The sequence below is a fragment of the Aphis gossypii genome, chromosome 1 (genome assembly GCF_020184175.1).
Source record: "Aphis gossypii isolate Hap1 chromosome 1, ASM2018417v2, whole genome shotgun sequence".
Classification (NCBI taxonomy): Eukaryota; Metazoa; Arthropoda; class Insecta; order Hemiptera; family Aphididae; genus Aphis; species Aphis gossypii.
This window is the reverse complement of record NC_065530.1, coordinates 37,827,948-37,855,455: the sequence shown is the minus strand read 5'-3', so window position 1 is coordinate 37,855,455 and position 27,508 is coordinate 37,827,948. Positions and strand designations below refer to the sequence as shown.

The window sequence follows — 27,508 nt, the reverse complement described above, 5'->3', positions numbered from 1 at the left end:
TGAAAAATATATTTCGTGTTAAATAATTAAATTTCAACCAAAAAATCGTATATTATATTATCGTAAAATAATATATTATGTATATGTATTGTATATATATATAATATATATATATAGCAAAATAATAATAATAAGCAAAGTATAATATAATAAATTCAATAAATAAATCTTACGTATAGAGTGTACTGTGTACCCTTTAAGTTTGGACTTATAACTCTCTCGATTTGACAATTTTTAATCTACTAAAATATTAATTGATTTTATAGTAAATAATTATATTAAACATTTGATTTAATTGGTTGTAATCATTTTTAATGAGTATCGCAAAAAAGAAATTGAATTTAAAAATTGAGCACCGCTGATTTATAATTTTATATGAAAATGTCTCAAGTAGCTCTACTGTCATACTATATAAAAGTGTCATTTGAATAATCTGAAATTGCGTTTTATTATTTACTTACATGGAAATATTTTTACCTGTGGTGAACATCAATCAAATTTCTATACTACAGTTTTGTCGCTCGTCCAAAGAAATTACGTATATTTGATTATCATCCAAATAATAATATTTATGGAGAGCTTATTATAGTTATAACCCATCATCGTAACGAGTACCAAATCGTTTTTCATAAATCACTCACCTATGCATTGATTGGAGTGCAAGTTCTTGAGAAAACCTATATCGCAATCGTAACTCAGCGAACACTGTTCACACGGGTGTCCCCAAGCTAGGCCTATAGTTGCGCAACATAACTGTTTGGTGCAAACAACACCCTCGAGTTGTCCTTGGCACATATCGTTGATCACCCTGGTGTAACATGGACCAATTCGGTAATCTAAAAGCATTAACGACAATAAAATAAATATCGATTTTGTACAACACATTTACACGTTTTATATAAATCCAATATGTACGAATTACGTAGTACAGAATATACAGGTAGGTACATCATTAATATTATGTACTATCCGAATTTATTATCATAATTTCTGGAGTAACTTTTTTGTAATAAATAGAAATTAGTTTACTTTTAAATTTTAATCAGAGTATTTATTTATAAATTATTATAATGTCTACAAATTATAAATAGGTATATTATTATACCTATTGACATAACGTATAAGAAAATATTTCTACCAGATCACAAAACACTGTCTTATCGGTGGGGGTTATTATTTTTATTCTTTACATATCATTGGGCGGCAGAACTCGTTTGCGCTCATCATTCATTTTCGACCTAATAAATGACGGCTCGTTTGCGCCCAAGAAAAATATTATCTATATTTAACAGTTTTTCCAAATTATAGAACTCGTTAGAGGGCTTTTTTTATTTTATTTTATTAATTCTTTTAACATCGCACTATAATGCGTACAGTTGTTCATCATATATCTAGGACACATAGGTATATATTATAATAACATAATGTTGGTTACAAAATCGTCCGATATTATTCAGAATATTAATATTATATTTTCAATTTTATTTTTATTTTTAATTAAATCTTTCAGGAAATTTGCTTTCCTGAATAATATAAAATGATGGATAGAATAAAATCTTCCATTATTGTAAAAAAAAAAAATTAAATGTACTAAGTATTATTTGTCAAATTATTGCAATGCATTACACTCATAGAATGTAAGAGTGTGACTGCATTATTATACAAATAGATATTATTATGATTAATAATTTATAATGCACAATTATATTGCTATTATCCTACACGGGCTACACGTTATTGTTTTATCTAACAACTGATAAATTTAAACTAATATGTATTGAGATTATAATATACATGTTATATAAATAAAAGAATATATAAGTAAGATTAAAAGAGTATCAGTGCACTATGATTATTTTATTTTCTCTCATATTTGTCCTATGTGCAAAATAACAGATTTTTATTCAGCAGAACCAATTTTGTATTTTTAATTTTAGTATTAGAGTAAATCGATCTATTATGAAAGTTAAGGTTATGAATATTATTATTTTTATGATTACGACAAATTAGCCGTGTTTAACGTGGATGAGACAAAGAATAAATAAAAAAATGTGCTGAAAATGTACTATATCCTCGATTTGTAATTTATCTTTGTTTTTGACTTTATAACATTATTCTCTTAATCATAATAGTTTTGCATATAATAATTGATGTCGGTACTTATTATAATAATTTATTTTATATTACATTATCACAGGTAGTTTTTGTCTTTTATGACGTATAGGTTTACGATCTGTCTCTTTTAAAACGTCGCTTCCGTTAAAACGGTTTCACGTTTAATTTGTTCAATTCATTATACACGCGCACCCATATAAGATAGATTTACATTAATATACTATTCACATACGTAAAACGCTAATTTGGAAAAAGTCCAGGGAGACGTGTACATAAAAGTGTCATAAAAGTAAGCTACAAGTTAAAATAGTCACACATATGTGTGACACGGTATATCGTGTCGCAAGTCGTGGTTATTATCCAGAGGCCATTAGGCAGGCAGGCACGTGCGCGTATATTTCCTCATAAATTTTATGAACAAATATTTACCTACCGGCTTCGCATTTGCGTCCGGCGTATCCGTACACGCACGCACATCGGTCGGGCCCGATACATCGGCCGCCATTTAAGCATCCGTCTCGGCAGATGGCTGAAAACAGAAAAAACAAAGCTAGTGAAACAATTAGATACGACTATAAACATATATATTTTACAAAACATTATGTTTAGTCGTTCGAAAAACGGACTCGTTTGGCAGAGTAAATTCCGCAATACTCTATACCTACTCTAATAATTATTCCTTGCAGAGCATGTGGTATTATAATAATTATGTATAATAGGTATATTATAATATAAGATCGGTGCACTTACGATCACCGCAGTTTTCGCCGGCGTAACCCTGTCGGCAAGAGCAAACCGATCCCTGACAAGTTCCGCCGTTCAAACACGGATACTTGCAAGCGTTCCGCGACGCCACTGCATTAGAATTGGCAGTCGTGGTAGCGACTCTGGTGCTTAAGACACTGCTGATATTCCCGCCGCCAACGTCTCTACTAGCACTATCGCCGTTGTTACTTGTGACTCCATTGCCGTAATTCCTTCCGTTATTTCCACCGCCACTGCCGTTTATTCCATTATTATTTCCTCCGTTGCCGTTACTTCCACCACTTCCGCTGGAACTACCACCGCCATTATTACCACTGCCAGTGATCCCGTTGTTCCCTACGACGGATGGCGGTTTTCCGTATCGGTCTGGCGCAGAAGTCTGGGGCGATCGTAATTGCTCATCGTCTTTGTTGTAAGAATCTCTGAGGTCGTCAGGCAGACACGCCGACCTCACGGAGCCCTCGTCACAGAGACACATATTGGGTTTGATACACCGACCACCATTGCAGGGCCTATTGCACACAGCTGAAAACGAAACGCGAAATGAGCAAAATCGAACCAGTGATATTATATATTTGTATCTTATATTATAGCCTATATACTGATTCACCAAGAATGTTCTCTTCTATATTTTGCCTTTATTGTATTGTTCATATATCATAAAAGTTTAACTTTAAAATTGTCCAGTCAGCAGTTAGATTTCTAACTATAATTTCATACATTTAGTTTTATTTTACCATAACTCATAAATAATGTTCTGTGGGATAAAAGTTTCTTGTTTTTCTAATGAGTTAATTATTTTTCTGTAAATTGTCTAGCCAATATTTTCTTTTTAAATATTGATGTACCTATATACATAATGAAATTAAATTCAAATAATTGGCTATTCTGAATTACACTTTGAGTATTGAATATAATAACCTATAATAATAGCTACAAAAATTTGTAAATATAGTCATTGTTATTATAAATATAATATACTGAACATTAACATTTTTCAATTTGCAATCTAAGTACAATTTAAACCAGATGACTATCATTCATTTAATACTTCGTGTCAAGCCATTATTAAGAAATATTATCCTTAGTAGGCACATATAGCGTTAAAAAATAGCTATTATTGATTTATTTTTCTATAAGTAATATGGTAGTTGAACTACTCGTATAAAAATAAAAAAACAACAATCTCATGTATTAGAATATTGTTTTTGTTATGTTATGTTGTTTTTGTCATCTCAAGTGTTTGAGCCGTGATCTGACCTTTACACACATAGGGTTCAACGCCATTGTGATATAATACAGAAGATTACATTAGCATTTAGCAATATTTGAGATAAAACACAGCAAAAATTTGGTTTTATACGTCTTAACGTTCGTCAAAAAATACGACACGCGTGTGTAAATGATCTGTAAAAATAAAATAGTATATACATATTTACTATGCATAATATACTATTTTATTATTATAGATGTAGGTATGAACATGATGACAATATGAATGGTCAGTTATTATTATTCTTCTGTTAACGAAGCATAATATTATAAAATATGACCTCAGTCGTTTCATGTTTATTAAAAAAGCACTTAAAAGTAATTAATAAAACAGTATACACATATTAACACATAATAAACTGTAATACTCACGGACAATACAAAGTCCAGTCGCGTGTTTTAATGACCAGCCAGGACAACAGTAATTTCTAAACCGCGACCGACACACATTTGGCCTAGAAAAAAAAATGTTAAATTCATTACCAACAGATCTGTAGGGTATACACTATACACATTGTGCACTGATCATTGTAGGCATGTTTTTATTTAAGACGATACCTATAAATATTAAATAGTTAGATAAGTATAGTTATTATTGGCAGTCATATAGGTATGCTTATGTAATAGGTATATAATTATATTATACTTATCAAATTTTATTATTTTTAACAATATTTGGACTGAAATTTTATTTATTCTAAGATTACACATTCTGCAGTCTAATATTTTAACATAAATTATAAATAATAACTTCTATGTAGGTGTTCAAATTTAATAATCATTCTAATGTTAAGTATGCTACTTATACTAATATTATTAGAACAATTATTAATAAGTAATAACTAAATCCGTGAAGTTCGCGGGACATGAAAAGCTCTAATTCTCGATAAACAATAGGGTCTATAGTACTCAATTAGTACTTTGCCTAAAACAATGATTTATGCACCCTTAGAGTTATCGCTATCGCTGTCCTTCAACTCAGCGACTATAATAGGATATGAAAAGCAATAATAATTCATTTATACCTAATACTACTAATAATAGTAAATTAGTAATACAATATAGGAAAAATCGAATTATAATATTATAGTTATTGAAGCATAGGCGTATAGGACTAATTCACTAATGACTGTATAATGAGTAGATTAATAAATTAATGCAAATGTTTTGCTGGCGATCTCATTCAAGTTAACAATGTTGGGGAGGTTTAAATAAATTACATTGTTATTAAGTGAAATTTGCTCGATAATATTTCAATACTGTATCTATAATGGAAATTATAAAGCATTTAAATTTTCGTGTTTCTAATAAACCATAAACTGAGAATATTTAATATTATTTTAAGGGGAGTGATAAATTTATTAATTTTACAACAATTAAACGTGTGAATTTAAAATGTGTTGTGATTATAAACAGATGAAGACAACATTTTTAGAGAAATAAAAATGTTTCAAAATATTTAAATTTAAAGGTAGCAAATTTAAATTTATATCTAATTGTATAAAAGTACCTTTGGGGTCAAATGTAAAATATTGTTCGTATTTTACTTAATAATTTGGAAAAACTAAAATGTAAATTACAGAAAAAAGAAAAATACTAATTTAAAAAAAAAAATCCTTATTATTTAACTTACCTAAATGTAAAAATTAAATTACTTAATTTACCTTTGTTAGGTTATCTTATAATATTGGTCCTTGACCGATGTTTCGTGGACTTAGAATAACTGTTCCAACAAAATTTAAAAATGTTTAATTATCTAAAAAATTTTAAAATTGTATTTATCAACTTTATTATTTTTAACTAATTAGTAATTACTATGTAAACTGTTTTGTGCTATATATGCATTATTTGATATATTATGGCATTATTACCTATAGAATATATTGTTTTATTTTACGGATTTTCATACAATGCATAATAACGACTTAATTATCATTTTATATGTATACAGTCGATACACGATTGAAATTTTAAAAATAGTTCGACTAGTTTAAACCACTTCTAATTTTTTTTAATTATTATTTTCTGTTTAAAAGTTTGAATACAAAAAAAACATCTTCATAAGCTGAACTTATGGAAATTTAAAATATTAGACATTTTTTGTATGAATTTTAACTTAAAAATGTTAATTTTGAAAACAAAAAATAAATTAGAAAAATAGTTACTTGGTTGTAGTTAAAAAAAAAATATTATTTATAGTGTTTTGAAACCTGATGCAGATACTTTATTACGCATTATAATAGTAATATTACTGTATATAATACACAGAATGTGAATCTTTATTTCATACATTTATTTATTTTTTTTATTTTTAATCTAAAACTTGTACAATCTGTATTTAAAAAAATTAAAATAAGCATAATGTGTGTTTTTATTAAATTAAGTGCAATGGCTTGAGTGTCTTGAGGGAATTTTATTTCATTTATTTTGAAAAGGGCACATAATAAAAATCAATTTTGTGTTTATTCTGTAAAATTTTAATCTTGACCTACTCGTATAATATGTATTATATATGATAATATATTAAAATAATTGTTTAAAATAATCACCCACGACCCACCTCAGAATGCTTATATAGAATCGACGATGAATCAATTATTATTGTCTACAAATATGAAATGGGACAAGGGCTCGGTGCTTTGAACAGTCCTGCGGGTCTTGAATTGGAGTATAGATCACTGCGTTTTAACTACGACCGAAGTACTTAATCTCGGGACTCGAATAGCTAATATAAATTAAAACGCATCCAATAATAATAACCAATAGAAAAGTAGTATAGTAAGTCAGTAGTGCGGTGATTGGCTGTTTAATGTGAAACCCCACAGGATGCCCAATGTTGTTGTTTAATAATCATTATTGTTGTTATTCAAGACGTTTAATATTATTATATAATGTATTTCTCGGGTGTAAGAATAATGGTATTAACGTGAGAAAAAAACTGTTTTTATTATCTATAAGTATATTTATGAGAATTTATAAACATTTTAAACTATTATTATTTTGCGTAGGTATAAGGTACGTCCATTTTATAGCAATGTATGATCGAAATAACAATAAAACAAAAAACAGCCCTATAATTTATTTGCAAACAACTATTCACAGGACAGAACATGCGGGTGATAGCTAGTTTAATCATACATTTTTGTAACTCCCTACCTTTTAAAGCTTTAAGGGGTAGATAACTTTGTCAAATATTAATACAATGTATATTATTTTGTTTTAATTTGATAAAAAAAATTTTAATTTTTCATATTATTAAATTCATTTAAATGTTGTTTTAAAAAAAGAAATGTTTTCTTTTAAAAATTGACATTTTTTTAAACACTATTTTGACATTAGTCTATTGTTAAAACCTATTATTTTTATAAATACTTAAGTATATGATTTTACATTCGAATATTCCAGTACGAGTAAATATATTTGTATTATATTTAAAAACACATCATTTCAACAATATACAAAGGATGATTGCATTTATTTGATAATTACTATATTAAGATTTAAGATATTCTATTATGTTGGGTAAGTTTCCAGTTACTGTTATAACCATTAAGCACAAAATAAATTTTCTATCAATTTAGAATATGGATCACTAATATAAAGTACAGATGAATATCACCTTAAAATAAAATTGAAACTGCATGAAATCCAATTTTTAGGTATGTTAGCGTAAAAATAACCCAAAGATTAATTAACATCAGAATTATTAAATTTAAATATGAAGGAAAACTTTATATAATTTAGAAGGTGTTGAATTATTTGAATATTATTTTTAATTACTACCAACTTAATGTCTAATTTACTTATAAATTATAATACGAGTAATAAAATTAGATAATATAATATAACAATGATGATTAAAATAATAATGATACTCAAATCCATTATTATTATTAAAAATAATTTTTTATTACCATAGTTACCAAAATGTATAAAAGTTTCAAGTACTTATAGATAAGGAGGTACATAATTTAATTTTGTTGAATTATACTGATATTTATTTTATGCCTTTTATATTTAGTGGTTTTTAAATGATATGAATTATTGCATACTAATTATATTTTAATTGGAGTGTAAGCCCATTTATGAATTCCATAAACATAGATATATAACGATAATAACGTGATACATACGACAGGTCTATCGATAGTGAATTGCGTGGGACGTAAGTACATCGCGACGAATTATATAAACATTATATACTGCATATTATTATATTGCATTGTATCATACTAAAAAACGTTAAAATATACATCGACACATCGTACGACTCACGAACGTGTAGGTAGAGGGTAGGTATACATCACACGCTGGCGGGACAGACGAACGTGTGTTTTTGTATTATATTTTTTAAGAGGACTGAATAAATACTTAACCAATATACTATATAGTAATAATAATATTATAAAAGACCATCATTATAATATTCTATAAGTCTATATATCGTTGGATGAAACCCAAACCTAATTGGACGGACTCACATAGGTGAAATGAAAATATGGTTCTGCACTGTGATATATAAGTGGAATACAGATAATTTATTACGTGTATGATATTCATTATAGTGGTCATATTAAGGGTGATTTGATATGATTATAAAAATAATACTAAATTAAAACACCAATATATTTTTGGGTTCACTTTTATATTATATTTATTACTTATTGCCTTATCATACACTCAAAAAATATAATTATTATAGCAAAGGCGACCTATAAAAAATATAATTTATGTTACCTACTTTAAATAAATAGTTTATAAAATCGATTTAGTTCTGGTATTAGATATTATTTGCAAATAATAAATTTAAATTGATTTTAAAAATTGTGGCAAAATAGACAACAAACTTGGATTTGTAGTATCACATTAACAGTAACTAATAATCAATGCATAGCGAACAAAATGATTTCAGATAATGACTCTGTTGATTTAGCATTAACGTATTCATTCTGACTCTATTGAATCTAAAATGCATTAGATTGAATATTATAACTATCATAAAATTCAATTGAAAAATAAAAATAGTATAGTACTATAATATAGGTGGGTAATCAGTTCTTTAATTCTGAAGATAACGAGTCTGATCGAGAAGATATTATGATTTATGTCCGCTCACATAGATGAAAGTATAATAACATATCACATCCGGAATAAAATAAAGTTGCTATTTTGTTTTTATAAAAATATTATTATATTTGTATGCATTACGACCCATTCGATTGTCCACCAAAAGTGCGATAGTTGTGACCGTAGGTCATATTTTCGCTTGTCGTTTGACGTCTTGGGGTTATATAGTAACATAATTCATTTTTAAAATGTTATCCATTCTGATCTCTAATTGAATTGAAACTTAAAAAAAACTTCTTTAAAAGACTTTTAATAAATCACAAATTAAACAATGATTTTTTTTTGTTTTGAAATTTGTTTTTGTATACTTATGAAAAATCTCTTCGAGATCAGTATTAAGTATATCAAATATAGTAAAATTTTATAATAAAGTGCTTATTCCAATAGAGTTTTTAACGTGTTAAATAGAAATTTAAATACCTATTAAATATTTGTTTTTTTAGAAGATATTAGATTATATTAATAAGAACATTGTAAATTTATTAATTTATTTTAGCTTATAGTAAAAATTAATTTTAGATAAATAAAATAATATAATATAATAAACTAAATAATTAGTAAATTTAAGAGAAAAATTGTTAAAATAGGTCGTACTAAAATTTAAAATTTATAAACTTTTGTAATTTATCACCAATTAATAATAATATCCACTAATCAATTTAAATCGTGTCCGAGAATTTATGGGAATCAGTGAACTTTGTATTTTGCTTAATTTATTTTTAAACTTACTGACACTTAAGAGTTAAACATTTTCCAACAAAATTCAAATTTCATAGGAACAAATAAATATATAGTATAACTTCAATATTAACATTTCATCTGTAGAGGAAAAAATTTGTAAAATAGATAATTTTATATTTTTATCAGAAATTTAGTGAACAAATTGTGCAGTGGCGTATCTTTCGTCCGCATACCGAACTTATTTTTATATGTATATAATCTTTTACAAAACTTGTATTTGACTGTTTGGATAGTTATATGATAATTGCATAGACCTATTAAGTTAATAGGTCTATGGATAATTGATAAGTGATGATAACAAAAGCGGATACAATATAACAAATCAATGCGAATCAAAAACTTCTTACAACGAGAATCGCGAAAATAAACTTTTAAAACTATTTCGTTTCGAGTTTATATCGATAGGTATTAACCACGGAGATGTGTTTAAAAACGCCGTGTAATAACGGTGTAATAAATAGCAGCGTAAATAGCCTTTTTGAAACCGTGTTCGAAAAAATTATATCAACGATACCAAACGTCGTTATATTTGTCGTGCATTATGTGGAGACTGGAGAGGCATGCCGTATAATATACGCCGTACACGCATTTTCAAGTCGTATCTATGTAACGTTATTGGTAACGCGTTTGCAGCATCGCGCCGTATGATTAGGTTTAAACGGACGTGTATATAAAAAATATAATAAAATAAAAAAAAAAAATAACGCCGCTTTAGTATGATATTATGACTTTTTTTTTTTCGAAAAATCTATTATCGTAAAACACACATGTTCCGCCGGACCGCGATGATATTACAATAATATTACGTAAACGGGCGTGGGACGCGACGAAGATTATCGGGAGACGGACATCTGTATTATAATTTGTGCGTTGGATTTCGTAAAGTGGCCTCTTTTAAGTGTTATTAAATTAAAAAATGTAATAATATGTATTTTGTTTTTTTGACGTCACTACATTATTGTATTCCGTTCGGACGACCGCTACTTCGTTTACGATGAGTAAGTACCTACCTAGCAGTATATTATAACATTATTACGCGGGTGAGTAAAATAAAATACATAACGATCACAATATTATTATGTACACGTGAACAGTATATAATAATACCGTATACGACGATGATATTCATGACGGCGCTCTTTGTAGAGTGCACACTTCATCCGTACCATTATAATATATTATAATCGTTTACTAGAATTGAACGCTATTATTGTCAAATATAATATCGAAAAGTGTTTTGACCGGCAGGAGACACGTGGAGAAGCATGTTTGTTTATTATTATGGAAAATAATATTTGTCCGGTCATATTATATATTGTTATATTATTATGTGCGCGTAGGACACAGTCGTGATTTCCGTGTGAAAGTAATACGGACGAATCGTACGAATTTATCAGAGATCACGATGGAAAATTAATTTTATCCATAATAATATATACACACATCGAACGCCCCCACGCCTCAAGGTATAGATTTTGGGGCGCTAGATAGATCGTTTGCATAGGGTTTATACTTTGTGCATACATGTCCTATCGACTGATACGCATCGGATAATAAGGTGTATAGCGTTTCACGTGCAGTGTCTTAAACAATTATTAATCGTTCGATTGCGCTTTTTATTTATGAACACACTGCATGTGTACCGAACATAATATTATATTCATAAGACACTCGCTACACAATACTTGTGACTTTGTGTGTGTGTACATACTATTATAAACAGCGTAAGTGGAAAATGGGAAATTAAATTAAAATGATGTCTTTGTGCACAAAAAAGAACGACATTTTTTCGATTACTTTGATTATTATATGATGCGCAATGCGCATTAAAAATTAATTTACATAAGTTTAAACCACTTTATAAAAATGTAAACACCTACACATAAAATATACAGTCACATATAATCGTATAACTATAAAAATCCAATTGAAATGGTATTTAATAAATTGAAACAATATAAAAATCATTATACCATATAATGACGTAATGCAATTATTATAATGTGTCAACACAACCAATTCAAAATCTATGATAGGTATTTTGATCATTTAAATATTCTACTTACTTTCAATGAATTGAAAACTGTAGAAAAAAATAATAATAATGATGTTGAGGATTTATAGGTAAATATATACTATGTCTGAACACATATACTATAATAGCGTATTTGTGTACGCAATATGAACTCACCTATAACACCTTTTAATGTGACTATATATTGTGACATTAAAACTGCACGTGGCAATATAATATAAACCGTTTGGAATTTTTATTATAAAATGCATACATTGATACATAAAAGTACGATCGTTCGATCGTCGTTCGTTTAATAACAGTGTATAATATAATATAGTATGTAGTATATATAATATAGTGTACAATGTTGTTAATATTGGCATGCACTATATATACGAATAAATAAATAATTTCACCTGGCAGACAAGAGGATTGATTAAAAAATAAAAACACAATTTTATATCGACCCGTAACGAGAATAATGACATTAACGCACGTGTATATACGCGGAATATAATATTATAATATAGTAATTGTATTTATAAACGCCTTATTTTCTACTCTCCGGTTAAGCGTGGACCCTGAGGGGTGACGGTTGATACACATAAACATATTAAACGTCATAAAGCTTTACGCGCTTGTTAAGTGAACCGGAATATTTCGGATGATTTATATGAAATGAGTTCAAGTGGATTTCATGGTAAGTTTATAATATTTGTTAGAATATTGTATGACACATGTGAGGAAACTGCTTTTGAACACTCCCGAGCTTATATTATATAATAATATATATATATACGGCTCTGAGGAGGCAGGAACGCAGGACTAATGTTTTCAGCGAGCGTTAAGAATATATATTATACACAAGATTGATTTTTGAACTAGTTGATAAACGTAACGGTTAAATGTATTATACCTATTTATTTTTATCGGTAAAAATATAAATATGTTAGGTAAATATGAAGCCAGTGGATACAGCTCATATTAATTATCTTGCTGAAGCCCGTTGGATCGTTAATATACATTCCCGCGTACATCAGAAAAACAATTATAAATAAAATTTATCTAGACACGACAGATTCAAAGAAAGTTAAACATGTTAAGTTTGTTTACGCGATAAATAACAAAATATTATTACGTACGGATGTAATATAAGACACTCGCTGCTGCAGTATCAAAATTTAAGTGATTTCTTTCAAAAATCTTTATACGATCAAACACTTATGAACTCTAATAAATAATATTTTTCATTTTACTAACCAGACGAATACTCGACACTTATTAGTTGATCCCTGACACTTTAATTTACAGAAATAATTGTATGATACTTTTCCCGTCTGTTACATCACTTAAATTTTTGCATTTCGCACTCATTCCCACTCTGTCATTGCCACGCGCCACATCAGTCATTAACATTGTTTCAGACATTAAAATAACAAATTAGTATGATATCGTACAGTGTATAATAATTAGAACCGTAAAGAGTTATATGATTAAAGTACATGTCTAATAATTTTATATAATTCCACAGTAGCGTCGAAAACGATTTAATTATTTTAATCGAACGTAAATTATGTATAAAAATATTATTATTATTATTGTAATAACGATCGAACAATTAAACATCGTTAAGAATTTCCAGAAAAAATAGCTTTCATAATATGGTCTTGTAGAAGGTTTACGTTGTATAGTGAAGGTATGCATATTTTCTTTGACTTTCGTTGTCAAAAAATACTTATTACCGAGATGTCATTCAACACTAAGCTAATGCCAACCAAAATACGACTAGAATGTGTCAAAATAATTTGTCATTATTCATATACGTTGTACAAGAGCGAAACTCACTACTTTTAATAATATTTAGATATATTATATATGTTCTGTGTGTGTCTATTGTGAAATGCACATGAACATTATGAAACTTTCGAGTAAAAATTACAACAATCTTGTACAAATTGAAAAAAATACGTTGTACCTAATCCAATGGCAATACAAATAAAGATACACTACGTGAAATGAATAATTAATTAAATAATCTATGACGCCCCTCTAAAAACACTTTTGAAATTTTCTGGAAAAAAACTTAAGTACACAAGGCGTTAAGGCCTGTCAACAAATGTAGCTTACAGTTATTAATGCATTTCGATTTCGTACGTGAGAAACTAAAAAAATCGCACAATATTTATCATCTAATGAAAATACCAATAAAAATGTTTACAATTACTTATAACAAATGGTATCTAATACATTTTACTTATAGACTATAGTATATTATTATTTATATTATTATTCATTTGAAAACAAATTTTACCTAAAACATCACTTATATACTTATGAAGTTATGTATACTATGAGATCTATGGTTGTACGAACTTAATACTATAATGTGGTAAAATGTTTTATTTTAAATAAAATAATAAAACAACTACATTAACCATGCCTATTACCTACATAACAAAAAAAATTATATATTATTAAAAATAAATACAAGTGTCTATATTATTTACATTGATATTAGCTTAATACTATGACAACTAGGAAAATTTGAAACATTAATTAATAATTAATATACACAGTAAAATTATTTCAAAATTATATGCAATAAAAATTATTAAATATGATTTAAAAACTCAAAAATTATAAACTATGACATCAACAGTCTTCCAAAGTATATTTGTATACTTTTAAATGCATTATTTTTCAGTTACTTTAGTTACTACAGTATACAAACTACGATCGAACATGATATTAAGTTATAATAATTTGTAATCATATTTTTTTTGTTTTATTTCACTAAAAAAATATTGTAAAATTAAAAAAGTTATAAACTACCAATAGTTATAATTAAGTGTTGTTGTTTTTATAAAAAGCAATATATATATATATTATATATATAGGTACGCCATCAAAGTAAGCGTATGTACTACACCTTTATAACATAAAGTTTGATAGAAAAAATGAGCTGTTCTTAATCTCGCTTTAAGTAAAAATAAAAGTAAACACGGTTATATTGTAGTAAAAAAACAAGCACGTAATACGTTCATACTATAATGAAAAGGCTTGGAATCAGTAATTTGGTCGATCTCATAGTACCAAAATTCGACGACAGATCACTATAACTATCTCTCTCTCTCTCTCTCTCTCTATGTATAAATATTCAAGTAGACCCTTTCATTTGCAGTGTGGGGTGAACTTTAATCAAATTATTATCTATGTTTTGTACACTATGAGCTCTTATAAAATATAAAACGAGTACGCGAGACCGTTGTTATCGTGTGTATTCTTACTTTACCCGTGAAATTGACGCAAAAAAAAAATGTTAAAAAGACAAGTCGCTCTCGTACTCGCTAAACTCGTATATTGTATTATTATTACGCGTCTCGGGTGCATTATATAATATTATACTCATTTTACGGACGAAAGAGTATACGTCGGTAAAATCGTAAAGACGCACACACAAAAGACACTAGGGGTGGGTGCTGCGTATGAGTAAGGGTGATTTTTTAAGGGTCGGTAGCGGTGAAGACCAAGTGAAACTTACCCTCCGACCGGAGTTAGGCGAGCCGAATCGGTTCCCGGGTCGGCGCTGTTGATGGCTGGTGGTTGTGCGGCCGCAAACACGGCCACGGCCAGTACGCAGCACGCGGTCGCCACGAGTCGGGCGGTTTGCGCGGTCATTCCGACGAGTCGCTAGACTTCTGCTGGTCCGGGCGGCGCACGGATACGATTCGCTTCCGAGCTGCACTGCTGCAGCAAACACACACACACACACCACAGATTGCGAATATCACTTCGGAATCGTTACCACTTATATACTTTTATTATCGTTATTTCCGGATGCGATTTCCGCAAATTATTGTTCTTCGATCAATAATAATATTATTATTACGCGTATGATTACAATATAGGTACACGCAGTCACGCGGCGAAACGATCAACGACTGACCCGGCGACCGCCAGTCAGCTGAGTCTTCATAGTGTCGTTTCCGTTGTGTCGAGTTTGATTTCCGCGCCGTATATTATATATTATGAGTAATATTTCGACGTGTACAGACGTAGTACAGGAATACGATTCGTCTCTGCCGTTCAACAGGTCTCACGGTTGTGGATCGCGACTGCTAGACAGAAGAAATACGCACGAGACTATAATATTATTATGTATACCTATGTCGTAATAAACTGTCGGAAAATATATCGATTAAACGGTTTTCGACGTCTCTCTCCTTCGTCCGGTCCCGTACGACAAAAGAAAAAAAAAATATTATGTCCGACAATAACGCAGTTTTAATATCGATCCGCACGAATCGCCCGCGTTACAATTCGAACCGACTGAACTCGGCTGATCGGTATGGTGCAGCGTGCGCGCTGCCCGACACTGATATGGCCACATTGATACACGACGGCCTAACACGTCTATGATACGCTAACACACACACACACTCATACTAATACAATCACATCCCACCCGGTACGATCGTGTGCGGGAAACGCGACCACCACCGGTTATAACGCCGAGTTCTATATACGCACACACGCGGTTCTGCGTTTTACCGTATACAGGGTGATGTATTTTTTTGTAGGCGCGATATTTGCTTTTAAATTTACCTATAAATGTAATTTATTAATAGAAATCACATTGACCGGGTACTAAATCGTATATTTTTATCGTTTTTAAGACTTATCGTTTTCGATACCTAATAATATACTATTCCGAAGCTATTGCGCATAAACGCATTATAATATCGAACGATTTGATAGTGTGACATAACTATCCTAACTATAAAAACCATGTAAATACCTCATTTAGATTCCAGGATATACCTGTAGTAAATCAACAAAACAAAACAAAAAAACTTTTCCGAATGCGGAAAATCAAACAGTTAGTAGTCCTATACAGACTGTACAGACTTATCATTAGGTAACTGTAACAGCCATTACAAAATTATATATTCGAAAATACAATTTGTATTATTATACTAACACTTATAACTTACATAATAATGCGATTCGATTATTAGTTTGTGAGCGAATACATTAAAATAAACAACAATAATTATTAATGCTGTGTGTTAAAAAGACCACCCTGTATACTGTACTATAATAATATGTATACATACGAATAATATTGTATTTATAGTTCAACACGTCACCTCAGCCTCCACCGTGAACCGTCTGACACGTCTCGTCGCACGTGCGTAAGGCTAATATTAATAATAATAAAAATATTAAAGTTTAATAATTAGTATCAGTAGCAGACTAACTTTAATAAATAGTAATGACTAATTAATATGTCTTGTACATTGTACAGGTCGTATAGATATCTGGATACGACGCGCAAAGGTATACTATACGGTGCGTCTCTTTTTCGTCCCCCGCAACATCATAACAAGTAGGTATACACGCTTTACTGGGTTTAAGCTACGAAAATCTCGTATTCTCAGCAACTTCCGGCAAATTGAGAAATACAAATAATATTACAAATTGCTGACAAAATAAGTTCTTACACAGCTCGTGGAGGACATATCATTAATTATTAATTCAAATTCTGAATAATGGCTAATAAGACGTGTGAAAGATACCTATACAGGTGACATAATTCACATGTTATAATTTATAATATATTTTACTTGCAGACGACGCAATGACCTAAGAAAATTGACGATTTTGGAATAAATACAAACAACATATTATTATCATTGATTATAATTTATAATGATATACAATATGCAGATGTATATAATATAAACAGCAATTATCCAATTGCAACATTACCCAAAATTTTGTCATCCTTTTATTATACATTTATTCGAATATATAAGATAGTTAACATTTGAAAACAAGTTTTTATTATCTCAATATCATAAATAATTTAAGAATTCGAAATCATCTAATATTTATATTTTCTGATCTATTATTCACACTTTATTTAAGTGTGGTCTTTAAGTATACCTACTACAACTACTCGTATAATAATATTAGATTAGCTAAAAATTCCCAAAATCGTATTTTAAATAAAAGGAAAAAATTTGTATGAACGTCTTATAGTAAATCACCCTGTATATAATATCATCATTTATATTATGTATATTATGTATTATTTTTAATGAATGCAAAAACAATGTTCTATAAGTTTTTTGGTATGCAAAAGTATTTTGGTAGGATATTATTTGATAAAACACAAATAAGATAAAAATATTGAAGAGACTAATTAAAATACCTATAGTTCACTTAAAGTTACCAATTCGATACCTTTCTCTATAGGTACACACCCGAATTGGGTGCATTCACAATTGCCTGCAGTCTGCATAATATGCATATAATTACTAAAACATACTTCAAAATACTAATGATTTGAATATAATAATACATTAAAATAGGTACATTTTAATTCAAATAAAAACATGTGTCTATTTGGTTTGTTGCTGGGCAAAACAATTGAAGTAAAAACTATAGATACCAAATTAATGCGGTGTTATATGAATTACGTTGGAATAGTTAATACTGCGCAAAAATGTATAATAGATGATTTTTTAAAAAAAATTTTAGTAAGATCGTTACACCCAAGTAAATTTGGAGCAGAACACAAATAAAACTTTTAATATAACGGTGAGAAAGTATGGCAAATAATTATTTATATTAATCGAATAATAAAACATTTAAAAAATCTATTAAAAGTTGAATCATCTAAATGTTTGTTTTTGTTTGCATAAATTAACGATGCGAAAAACTTAATCATTATTCGTTACATGAAACCACTATAATTTTTATCATGATTAAATGTTTGGTCAGTTTTTCTTTTAACTACGTATAGATAATGCTGATTTAACTATAATATGTAATATTATTATATTCTTTGTTTAAATTGTATTATCATAGAATATTTAATATTATCGTTAAGTATATAATGCAATGAACACAAAATTTTGTACTCGTTTATAACACTTGAGTATTTGAGCATCAATTAAATATAGGTAATTACTATTGATTAAATTTAATTAACCCTGCCGTAGGCGCATTGCCTATACTCTGCATCACTACAGTAGACATATCAAAGTCAATATAATTTTAAATTAAAATTAATACAACATGCATATTACATTTGATAATAGTAGGTACAATATATGTTATTTTCCTTTGAAATAATTTGAAAAAGTTATGCTCACCACAAAAATAAAAATTGTCTATATTTATTTTTGTGCTAATTAAATAAACTAATAATTACTATTAAGTATGATGTAGGTAAAATAAATTCCAACCATACGTATGTTTGACTATGTTATTAGTATATTGTTTTTTTTTTTTTTTTGTGAACCTATGGCAGTTCGCATCAGAGTTAGTAAAACCATACATTTTTTCTAAGCACAAATTTGTCAATAGGTATAAAAATTAAATAGTTTTTAGAACATACATATTATAATATATTTATTGTATTTATCATAAAAATATTTAAGTTCTAGTATAATAATATTATAGATACATTTTGAATTTTTATGTTGTGAAATAATAAAAACAATTTCGAATTCAGATTCCAGATTTTATATTATGTAAAATTTCTTTGAATTCTTAAATAACAAATTTTAACGTAATGTTTTGGAGTTCATTTTGTAGTATAAAATATGATAAACTGAAAATTGAATGAAGAATTATAATAATATTTTCATAATTAATATATTCGTTATGCGCCACGCATCACTTAAACAGCGTTTAACATTAACAGATTACAAAAGTAGGACACAATGAACAACTCATTTTAGTAGTTTCCTAAAAACGTATTTTATGATTAAATTTAAATAAAATCCTTTATTTAAAACACTAAAAATACATTTTAAAATATGATTTTCATAATTTTAACACTTGACTTTATTTCAAAATAAAAACGATTCGTCGGAATAAAATTACGTTCAAATTTATTTATAACGATTTGCATTGCACAAGATTCATTAGTATTATGAATATTATTATTATTTTTTGATTTAAAATTAAAATATTCAATATGCTTGGAAAATTGAAAACTATTTTAAAAGGTGATACTCCTTTTTATAACAGATTTAATAAACCATTTTGATAAATTATTATCCATATACAATATATTATATAAATTATAAAAATCTATACAAAAAAAAGTTTCAATCGGGCATGTATATTATTTTAATATATACTCTTAGAATTCCAACATAGATCTAACACTTTTGTTTAACTTAAAAGTTTTAATAAAATAAAGCTGTAAATAATAATTGTATACACCTGTAAATAAATATAATAGTAAAAAATAAAAATAAAAATATTTAAGTAGCAAAATTAAAAATTAATATTTTTAATATTAAAATATGATCTAAATAATGTAAATGTTAATTTATATTCTGAAACAGCAAATAAATTGAAATTTCTGAAGTACATTCATAAACAAAGTAATCTTTTTAAAAGAATATAAATATAATAGTTAGCTATATGGATGTAATGTTTATACTAACATCCGTAAAAAGAATGATGACGACTTAGAGCATTGAAAAGTACTAATTCTAGTCCTTTTAGACAATTTATTTCTTTTAGCAGTTTATAAACTTAAAGGATATGACGTAGACTTCCTTATTTAATTTCTAACTTCACAATAATATAATACCTATCGGTTGTAATATTCGTACAAAACAGGATACAGTATTTTGTGAAAACTGTTTTTATTTTTGATTGCTTGTATAAATGTTCAGCATACACTTTAATATTGTTTCCGCGATTATGATATCACACTTTGAATGTATGCCCATGGAACTATTATAATTTATCATAACACCGATGGCCCACTAGCCTTTGATCTCTTACGAATCGGAAGTATGCCAGGGCAAAACAAGTTAGCACGGACATAATACTACATATTACTATTATCATGTACATTCACAACGCTATTGACTAATTATCGTATTTTACTAATCAAATATTTATACACAATATTGGATAAGATTTTTTATTTATAAATTTGATTAACATATATTTTATTACTATGAATTTCGATTAGTGTTGCATTTTATATTCACATTTAAATTATTATTAACTAATAAAGACACATCAACATTATTAATATTTTAATTGAATTAACCATTGATGTTGAATAATGCACTGGAAATTAAAATACAATAATACAGTATATTATTCGTTCTATATAAATAAAACTAAATTTTGTGTCGATATAACTTGAATATTTCAATCATCAAATATTAGTTCAACTTTAAAATCTACATTCCACATGCACTATTATCATTGAACAAGAACACGTCTATTTATAGGTATTATATAGTTATATATTGTAGAATCAAATGTAATAAATGTAAACAAACATTTTTAATCTTGTTTTTCTTTAATAACTAAAGAAAAATAAAATTATTATAATATTATTCATTAACATTAAATACATAAAACTTAAAACTAGTCAAGAACAAAAAAAAAAAATGAAACAATGTATGTTTAAGTATATTATTATCATTTTAATTCATTTTTTATAACATTTATTTTTTTTTAAGTGTGAGCAAAACTATATTAAATGGAGCAACGAAGTTTAAACTTTAAATAAAAATTTGGTAGAAATATATAAAGTGAGCAATTATATTTAAAATATTTTATGTTCTATTACTACATCGCATTATAAATATTGAAAACGATAGTTTTGAGAAAATTGTTTAGATACCTAATCTAAAAATAATGAATACAGATTATTGTATATTATTATAAATAAATTACAACATTTTTGAATATAATATGTATTGTGTATGCATCATATTGTAGTAAATCTAGTTTTATTTAAATTTTAAGTACCTACAATTCACTAATAAACAAAAAAAATATTTATTATTTAATTATATGAGCTTTATTGCATGCAATTATAATTATTGGTCTATCCTAATTGTTTGTAAAATATGTTAGTATACTAAAACATTAAATAACTAAAATTAACAATTAATAATATAAATATAAATATAGTACCTATAATATTATTATATAAATTAACAATTAATAACTAAAATTATTTTGATATTTATATATCATTTTTTAGAAATTTTTATTTTCTGCAATAATATGAACAAAATATAATTTATCATTTAACAATAAATATTTAAGTACCTTTATATGATTTTGAAATTCATGTAGGTACTCAATATAATTTCATCACAATTTCTCTCTATGTAATATATAATATGGCAAACTTTCGTTCATTTTTGTTTTTGTGAAAATACATAGATCAAAATAGTTTCAAGATTATAATGACATTCCCGATTTTCGCAGTAATATTTACTAAGGTTTATGATATTTAATATACTAAACACAATAATGATTTAATAAAATTTTTAATTGACAAAATTAAAATGTCTTTTACAATAACTTTAATAGCTGAAAAAACAACAACTGATAGGTACGCATTTGATATTACATTGTTTAAATTATGAACAAGATTAAAGATTTAAAGTTTTCCATGAATAAGTATAAAACATAATGAGAATACGTTTATACCTATGACTTAACTTATTAATTATTATGAACTTAAAAAATATGAATGATTTGAAAATAATATTTCCAAACAGAAAATAAGTATAACAATTTACACCTAAGTAATGAAATACTGAATAAATGTTTTGTTTAAGTACCTATGGTGCTTTTTGATTTAATTTTTAAATGTTTAAACTGTTTTAACACAATGCTATTGCATGTATTTCATACTACCATGTTGTATTCAAATAACAAATAGAAAATATGCCTATCAAATACTGCTATCATAAAACTTAAGATTATAAACAAACATTTAATATGATCAAAGCATAAAAGCATAAAACAATAATCATTTTACAGTTCAATACCAACACAAATACATAGAGAAAGATAGAATTAAAAAAATGGTATGCGTCAACTCAATCGAAATATAAATAAATATTTATTGACAGCTTTATACAAATAAATACGTAGACATGGACAGGTGACGACAACAAGACAACAAACATGTATAATAGGAAATCATTATTTTTTTGTAGTATATTTACACGAGTGAATACTTATTATGTACTTTTATTTACTTTGTCTATATTTATCTGATTTTAATTAATTTTTAAAATTAATTTTTTTTTTATCAGTTGAATAAAAAACACATCACTAGGGACATTCGTGTCATGTTTTTGTAGTTCCACACTTTCGATGTAAACAATTCTATAAATATATATAATTTAAAATACTACACACGGCTATATTAATTTTAAGAATAAAATTCACTAAATCCACTGAAATTTAAAATATTAAAATGTCTTATTCAAGTGTCTTGATAATATTACCACTTTGGTTGTAAATTCTAGTAAAAATCGCGTTTTACATACTACACACATACAACTTGTATGTGTGTAATATGCAGTCTGAAACTAAGCGTAAGAACTACATCTTTAGTGATACGTTTTTAGCAATATTTTGTAACCAATTTCCCGTAAAATAAAAATATATTATAAATAAAGCTGTAGGTATTAAATATTAATTATTTTAATAACGCAAATTTAAAATCTAATGAATACTATTTTTATTTTTATTTTTTATGATAATTATATTAGCGAAGTATATTATTCGAGAATAGAACATATTCACGTCAATCCTTGGTGTCAATGACCATATTATATTATCGAGACGGGAAGTTATAGCATATTTTGATTAATGGTATAATATCCGATGACAACCTAATTATTATTGGTGAAAATGTCTGTTTCTGAAATAATTATCTTACGGGGTAGATCAAACAAGTGGATTCAGACAAATTTATTGTGTACGATTTAAATTACTCTTTGATGTAGTTCTAATAATACAATTAATAGATAATAAATATTAATATCATAATGGTTGTTTGAATTTCAAGAGTAGATTAAAATTAACGTATTAATAATATCAACTATGGCAAGTGTATATTATACTATAAATAATAAATATAATATAGGTATGTCAATTTATAACACTAACGAGGGTTGTTTTAGACGGGTGACCTAATGACTTGAAAGATAAAATTGACAAAGTAGGTGAAAAGACATAAATCCCAAGACCTACACAAAGATTATATCTGATTAATTATCATTCTACATTTCAAACAGAATTGTAAGAGTACAATAATATTAATTTAAGATTGAATCAACACGGTTCAAGTGAACATGTTTATCTTGAATATTCCATTGTCAGTACTTAGTATTATGTTATTAATTTATTATACATGCTTCATTTATCTAATGAATTGTATTACAATCAACTATCGAGTGTAATATGCAAATATTTTAAATATTATGTAAAAAATTAAAAAATATAAGTGTACAATTGCTTTTCGGTTATTACATAGAATTGTTCTCATTAATTGATACAATAATCTATAGATTTTTCAGTGTATTTATTGATTTTTTTTTTTTACTCGGTAAACATTTTATGCGATAAATACGATAATACACCTACTAGAATAATAATTGTAGAATATTTTATTTCAGTAAAATCAAGACGCAATCATCGTAATTATTCCTCAGAACTTAAAATCACGCTTTAATAAGAACAAAGAATTATGAACGATTTAAGTGATATGAATCTAGAAGAAGAGGTTTGATCAAATGCACTTATAGCAATTAATACTGTTTTCCAAATTATATATTTTTTGATGATCATTTGTCACAGCAATGTAGTGACAAATAACTCACCTTATACCATTTTCAATAATTCCCTTATGAATAGATATCATCCGTACACATGAGTAGTTTTTACAATGAGACAGGTCCCCAAAGCGTGAATTACTGTTGAGTATAAATATGTGAAATTACCAACTGAACACTCCAATAACTTTGATACATCGAATAAAATTGAAATCGAATAAATTAATTTTTAATTATCTAACGTGTTGGAAGTCAGGTTGTAAAATTAAGAATAAAGTAATAAATAATAATGAATCGTAAAGAGGAAATGTTTTGTTGTTACGTTATTTATGCATTTTTCGTGCCAAAATATTAGTTTTAAGACCAAAAATGTTGATAAATATTTACTAATTATTGAATAATTTCAAAAATTGAGTTTGAAGGTATACTCATAATTTTATAATTTTTACAAATTGAACATAATAAAATTAAATATACCAATCTATAAAAACATAAAACAATAAACGTTACTGTATATTTTAGACTTGCAAATGTTTAGTAACATTTCGTGTCTTATTAGACCTCAACGTGACTAACTATATTATAAATTAAAACTTAATATGTAGTTAATTCAAAACTTTACTATACAATTTTATCAAACACACTTTTATAATTATAGTATATAATTTTTACCAAATCACGAAATTCGCATTGAACGTTTAGATTTATTCAGATAGATAATATTATAATCCATGCGACCAAATATTTATAGAATATAGTTTTCTTATTATAATTTCTTAACAGTGTTTAATTTTTTTTTTAAAACACATTAAATCTTTACGCTTTGGGGCAATCTTTGCGCTTTAAAAAAAAAAAAAACGTTTAAAATCATGCGAAATTGCTGCATTATTCATTGTAAAAACCTGAATACTAAACTGATTGTCTACAGATATGATATTTTTTGTGCTATAACTAATATTTTTTTTAAAGAGTATACATTAAAATCAACTGTATTTAATTGTCACCTGCAACCACGTTAACACTTTTATATAATAATATAATACTAACTATATTATATATTATAATATAATATGTCTGGACGCAATGTATGAAATGGACAGAGCGAAATGCCTAATGCCTTAACGCAATGAATATTATAATAATATTATATTTATTATAATATATATATAATAATCTAAATAAACAACATTGTAAATTAATATCCCAGGCACACACTATGCACAATGCACATGCTCCTAGATGTATATCCTATGTAAATTAATATGCGATATGTATTAAATAGATGATCTATATCGTGGAGATACCGCCGTCGGCAGGGGATGCAACCCTTTCGGCTTTCCTTGGACTGACAACGTTAGCGGGCCATCCGTTGGATGCGGTCGATGCACCCGCTTTGATCATGAAAAAGAACTCAATTTTCAAAGTACATCACCGGGGATTTGGCACCCGACGAAGTGTGTACATGGTGGATGAGACGCATTACCACCAAGTCGAAGGTTCGGAGCGACACGTTTGGATTGTTTACGAACGGCTACCACGGTCGGCAAAGGTCGAAAGTACGAGGACTGCAATTTTAGTCGAACTGGAACGGCATTGCAGTCGGATGGGTCGATAGCCCGGTATGAGCTAGACGTCTCGAAAAAAAAACTTCGGGGCTACTAAAATAGTGCATGAGTACTATCAGAAACATATTATATAAACAAAAAACTTCCACACGTTAGTCTAATATTATATTGTACCCTTCCATCGTATTATGTATTATGTAACCATCTGATTGACCAACGAATGGTTTTAATATTCTTCCTAAAACGAAACTATATAGATATACAACATACATTACAAACGGTTTAATAAATCGCAAAAGCATATAGCAAGATTTTCCTATCCTTATTATTATGTATTTTAAATATCATCAAACTGTCATTATTGCAATATAATAATAATATGTTATTTTAATTATTATTCATATTATTTGACAAACGAACATCAAACCGAGCTGAATACCATACATGAACACATTCTGTAACAAATTCTATTATCTACTTCACATATGTCTCCGTGGCCTCTGTTGTTTAAAAAAAAAAAATATGTAGGTAAGGATCGTCAAGAACATACCACAGACAATAACTAAAATTATATGTAGCGTGCGCCCAACGGCGCTACTAATAATAATATGCACAGTAATATCATGGAGTTTCAATTATACTACGTAATTCACCGTAAAGTTCCATCGGACGGAAGATTATATAATAATAATAATGTAATATATAAATATATATATATATATTTCTATTATTTAATAGAAAATATTTTAAAATGCGCATTTATAATCCAAATTTGTTTTACACTTAACTTAGTTTATAATATTTTTATAATTCCTGAAAAAATTGAATACAAGTCCCATTCTACATTTAGAATTCCTAAACATGTACTTGCTAAAAATTAAATAAATAATATAAAATAAAATAAACTGTAAATATAGTTTTAATAAATTAGTTTACAGTAGGTATTTAATACGCAATCTACTTTTTACGTTAAAAATCTATTCTTATTTAATTATAAATTTATTTTTTTCATAAAATTAAAACAATGCATTCGATGTTCAAAACAATATCAGCTCATAATATACTCTAGAGTATTCATGCAATATTATTATATTTTAATAATAATTCATGATGATATAAAGCTAAAACTTCAATCATTTTGAGTCATTTAAATAATTCATGTTTCATCTTAAATTAATACTTTTTTATTTTCAAACTACCTAAAATTAATTTATGTATGTCAATTTTCAAAACTTTTCTACATATACGACCTATTTAAAATATATTTC

General features: G+C 27.3%; 2 protein-coding genes across 5 annotated transcripts in view; one reads left to right on the top strand and one right to left on the bottom strand.

Moving 5' to 3' along the window:
* The window catches only part of LOC114120224 (fibrillin-1-like), a 39,132-nt gene extending 22,703 nt beyond the window's left edge, over positions 1–16,429 (bottom strand). For 2 of the 3 annotated variants that reach the window (XM_050206095.1, XM_050206099.1), the window contains exons 1-5: positions 15,579–16,427; positions 4,525–4,607; positions 2,866–3,405; positions 2,549–2,644; positions 642–836 (exon numbers count right to left, since the gene is read on the bottom strand). In XM_050206095.1, the coding sequence (XP_050062052.1) occupies positions 642–836; positions 2,549–2,644; positions 2,866–3,405; positions 4,525–4,607; positions 15,579–15,715 (1,051 nt within the window). In that variant the 5' untranslated portion in view covers positions 15,716–16,427. Of the gene's footprint in view, positions 1–641; positions 837–2,548; positions 2,645–2,865; positions 3,406–4,524; positions 4,608–15,578 lie in introns of all 3 variants that reach the window. The other variant, XM_050206114.1, reaches the window with a different exon arrangement.
* A 2,060-nt stretch (positions 16,430–18,489) lies between these two features.
* Positions 18,490–26,631, top strand: LOC114120247 (uncharacterized). Of its 2 annotated transcripts, none has more exons than XM_027982104.2 (3): positions 18,490–18,651; positions 24,520–24,626; positions 25,958–26,631. In XM_027982104.2, exons 2-3 carry the CDS (start codon positions 24,591–24,593, stop codon positions 26,288–26,290), a joined length of 369 nt encoding a protein of 122 aa, XP_027837905.1. In that variant the 5' UTR covers positions 18,490–18,651; positions 24,520–24,590; the 3' UTR covers positions 26,291–26,631. The 2 variants fall into 2 exon arrangements, with proteins under 2 accessions (XP_027837905.1, XP_027837904.1); XM_027982103.2 differs by having other exon boundaries at positions 18,491–18,643.
* The last annotated feature ends 877 nt before the right edge of the window (positions 26,632–27,508 follow it).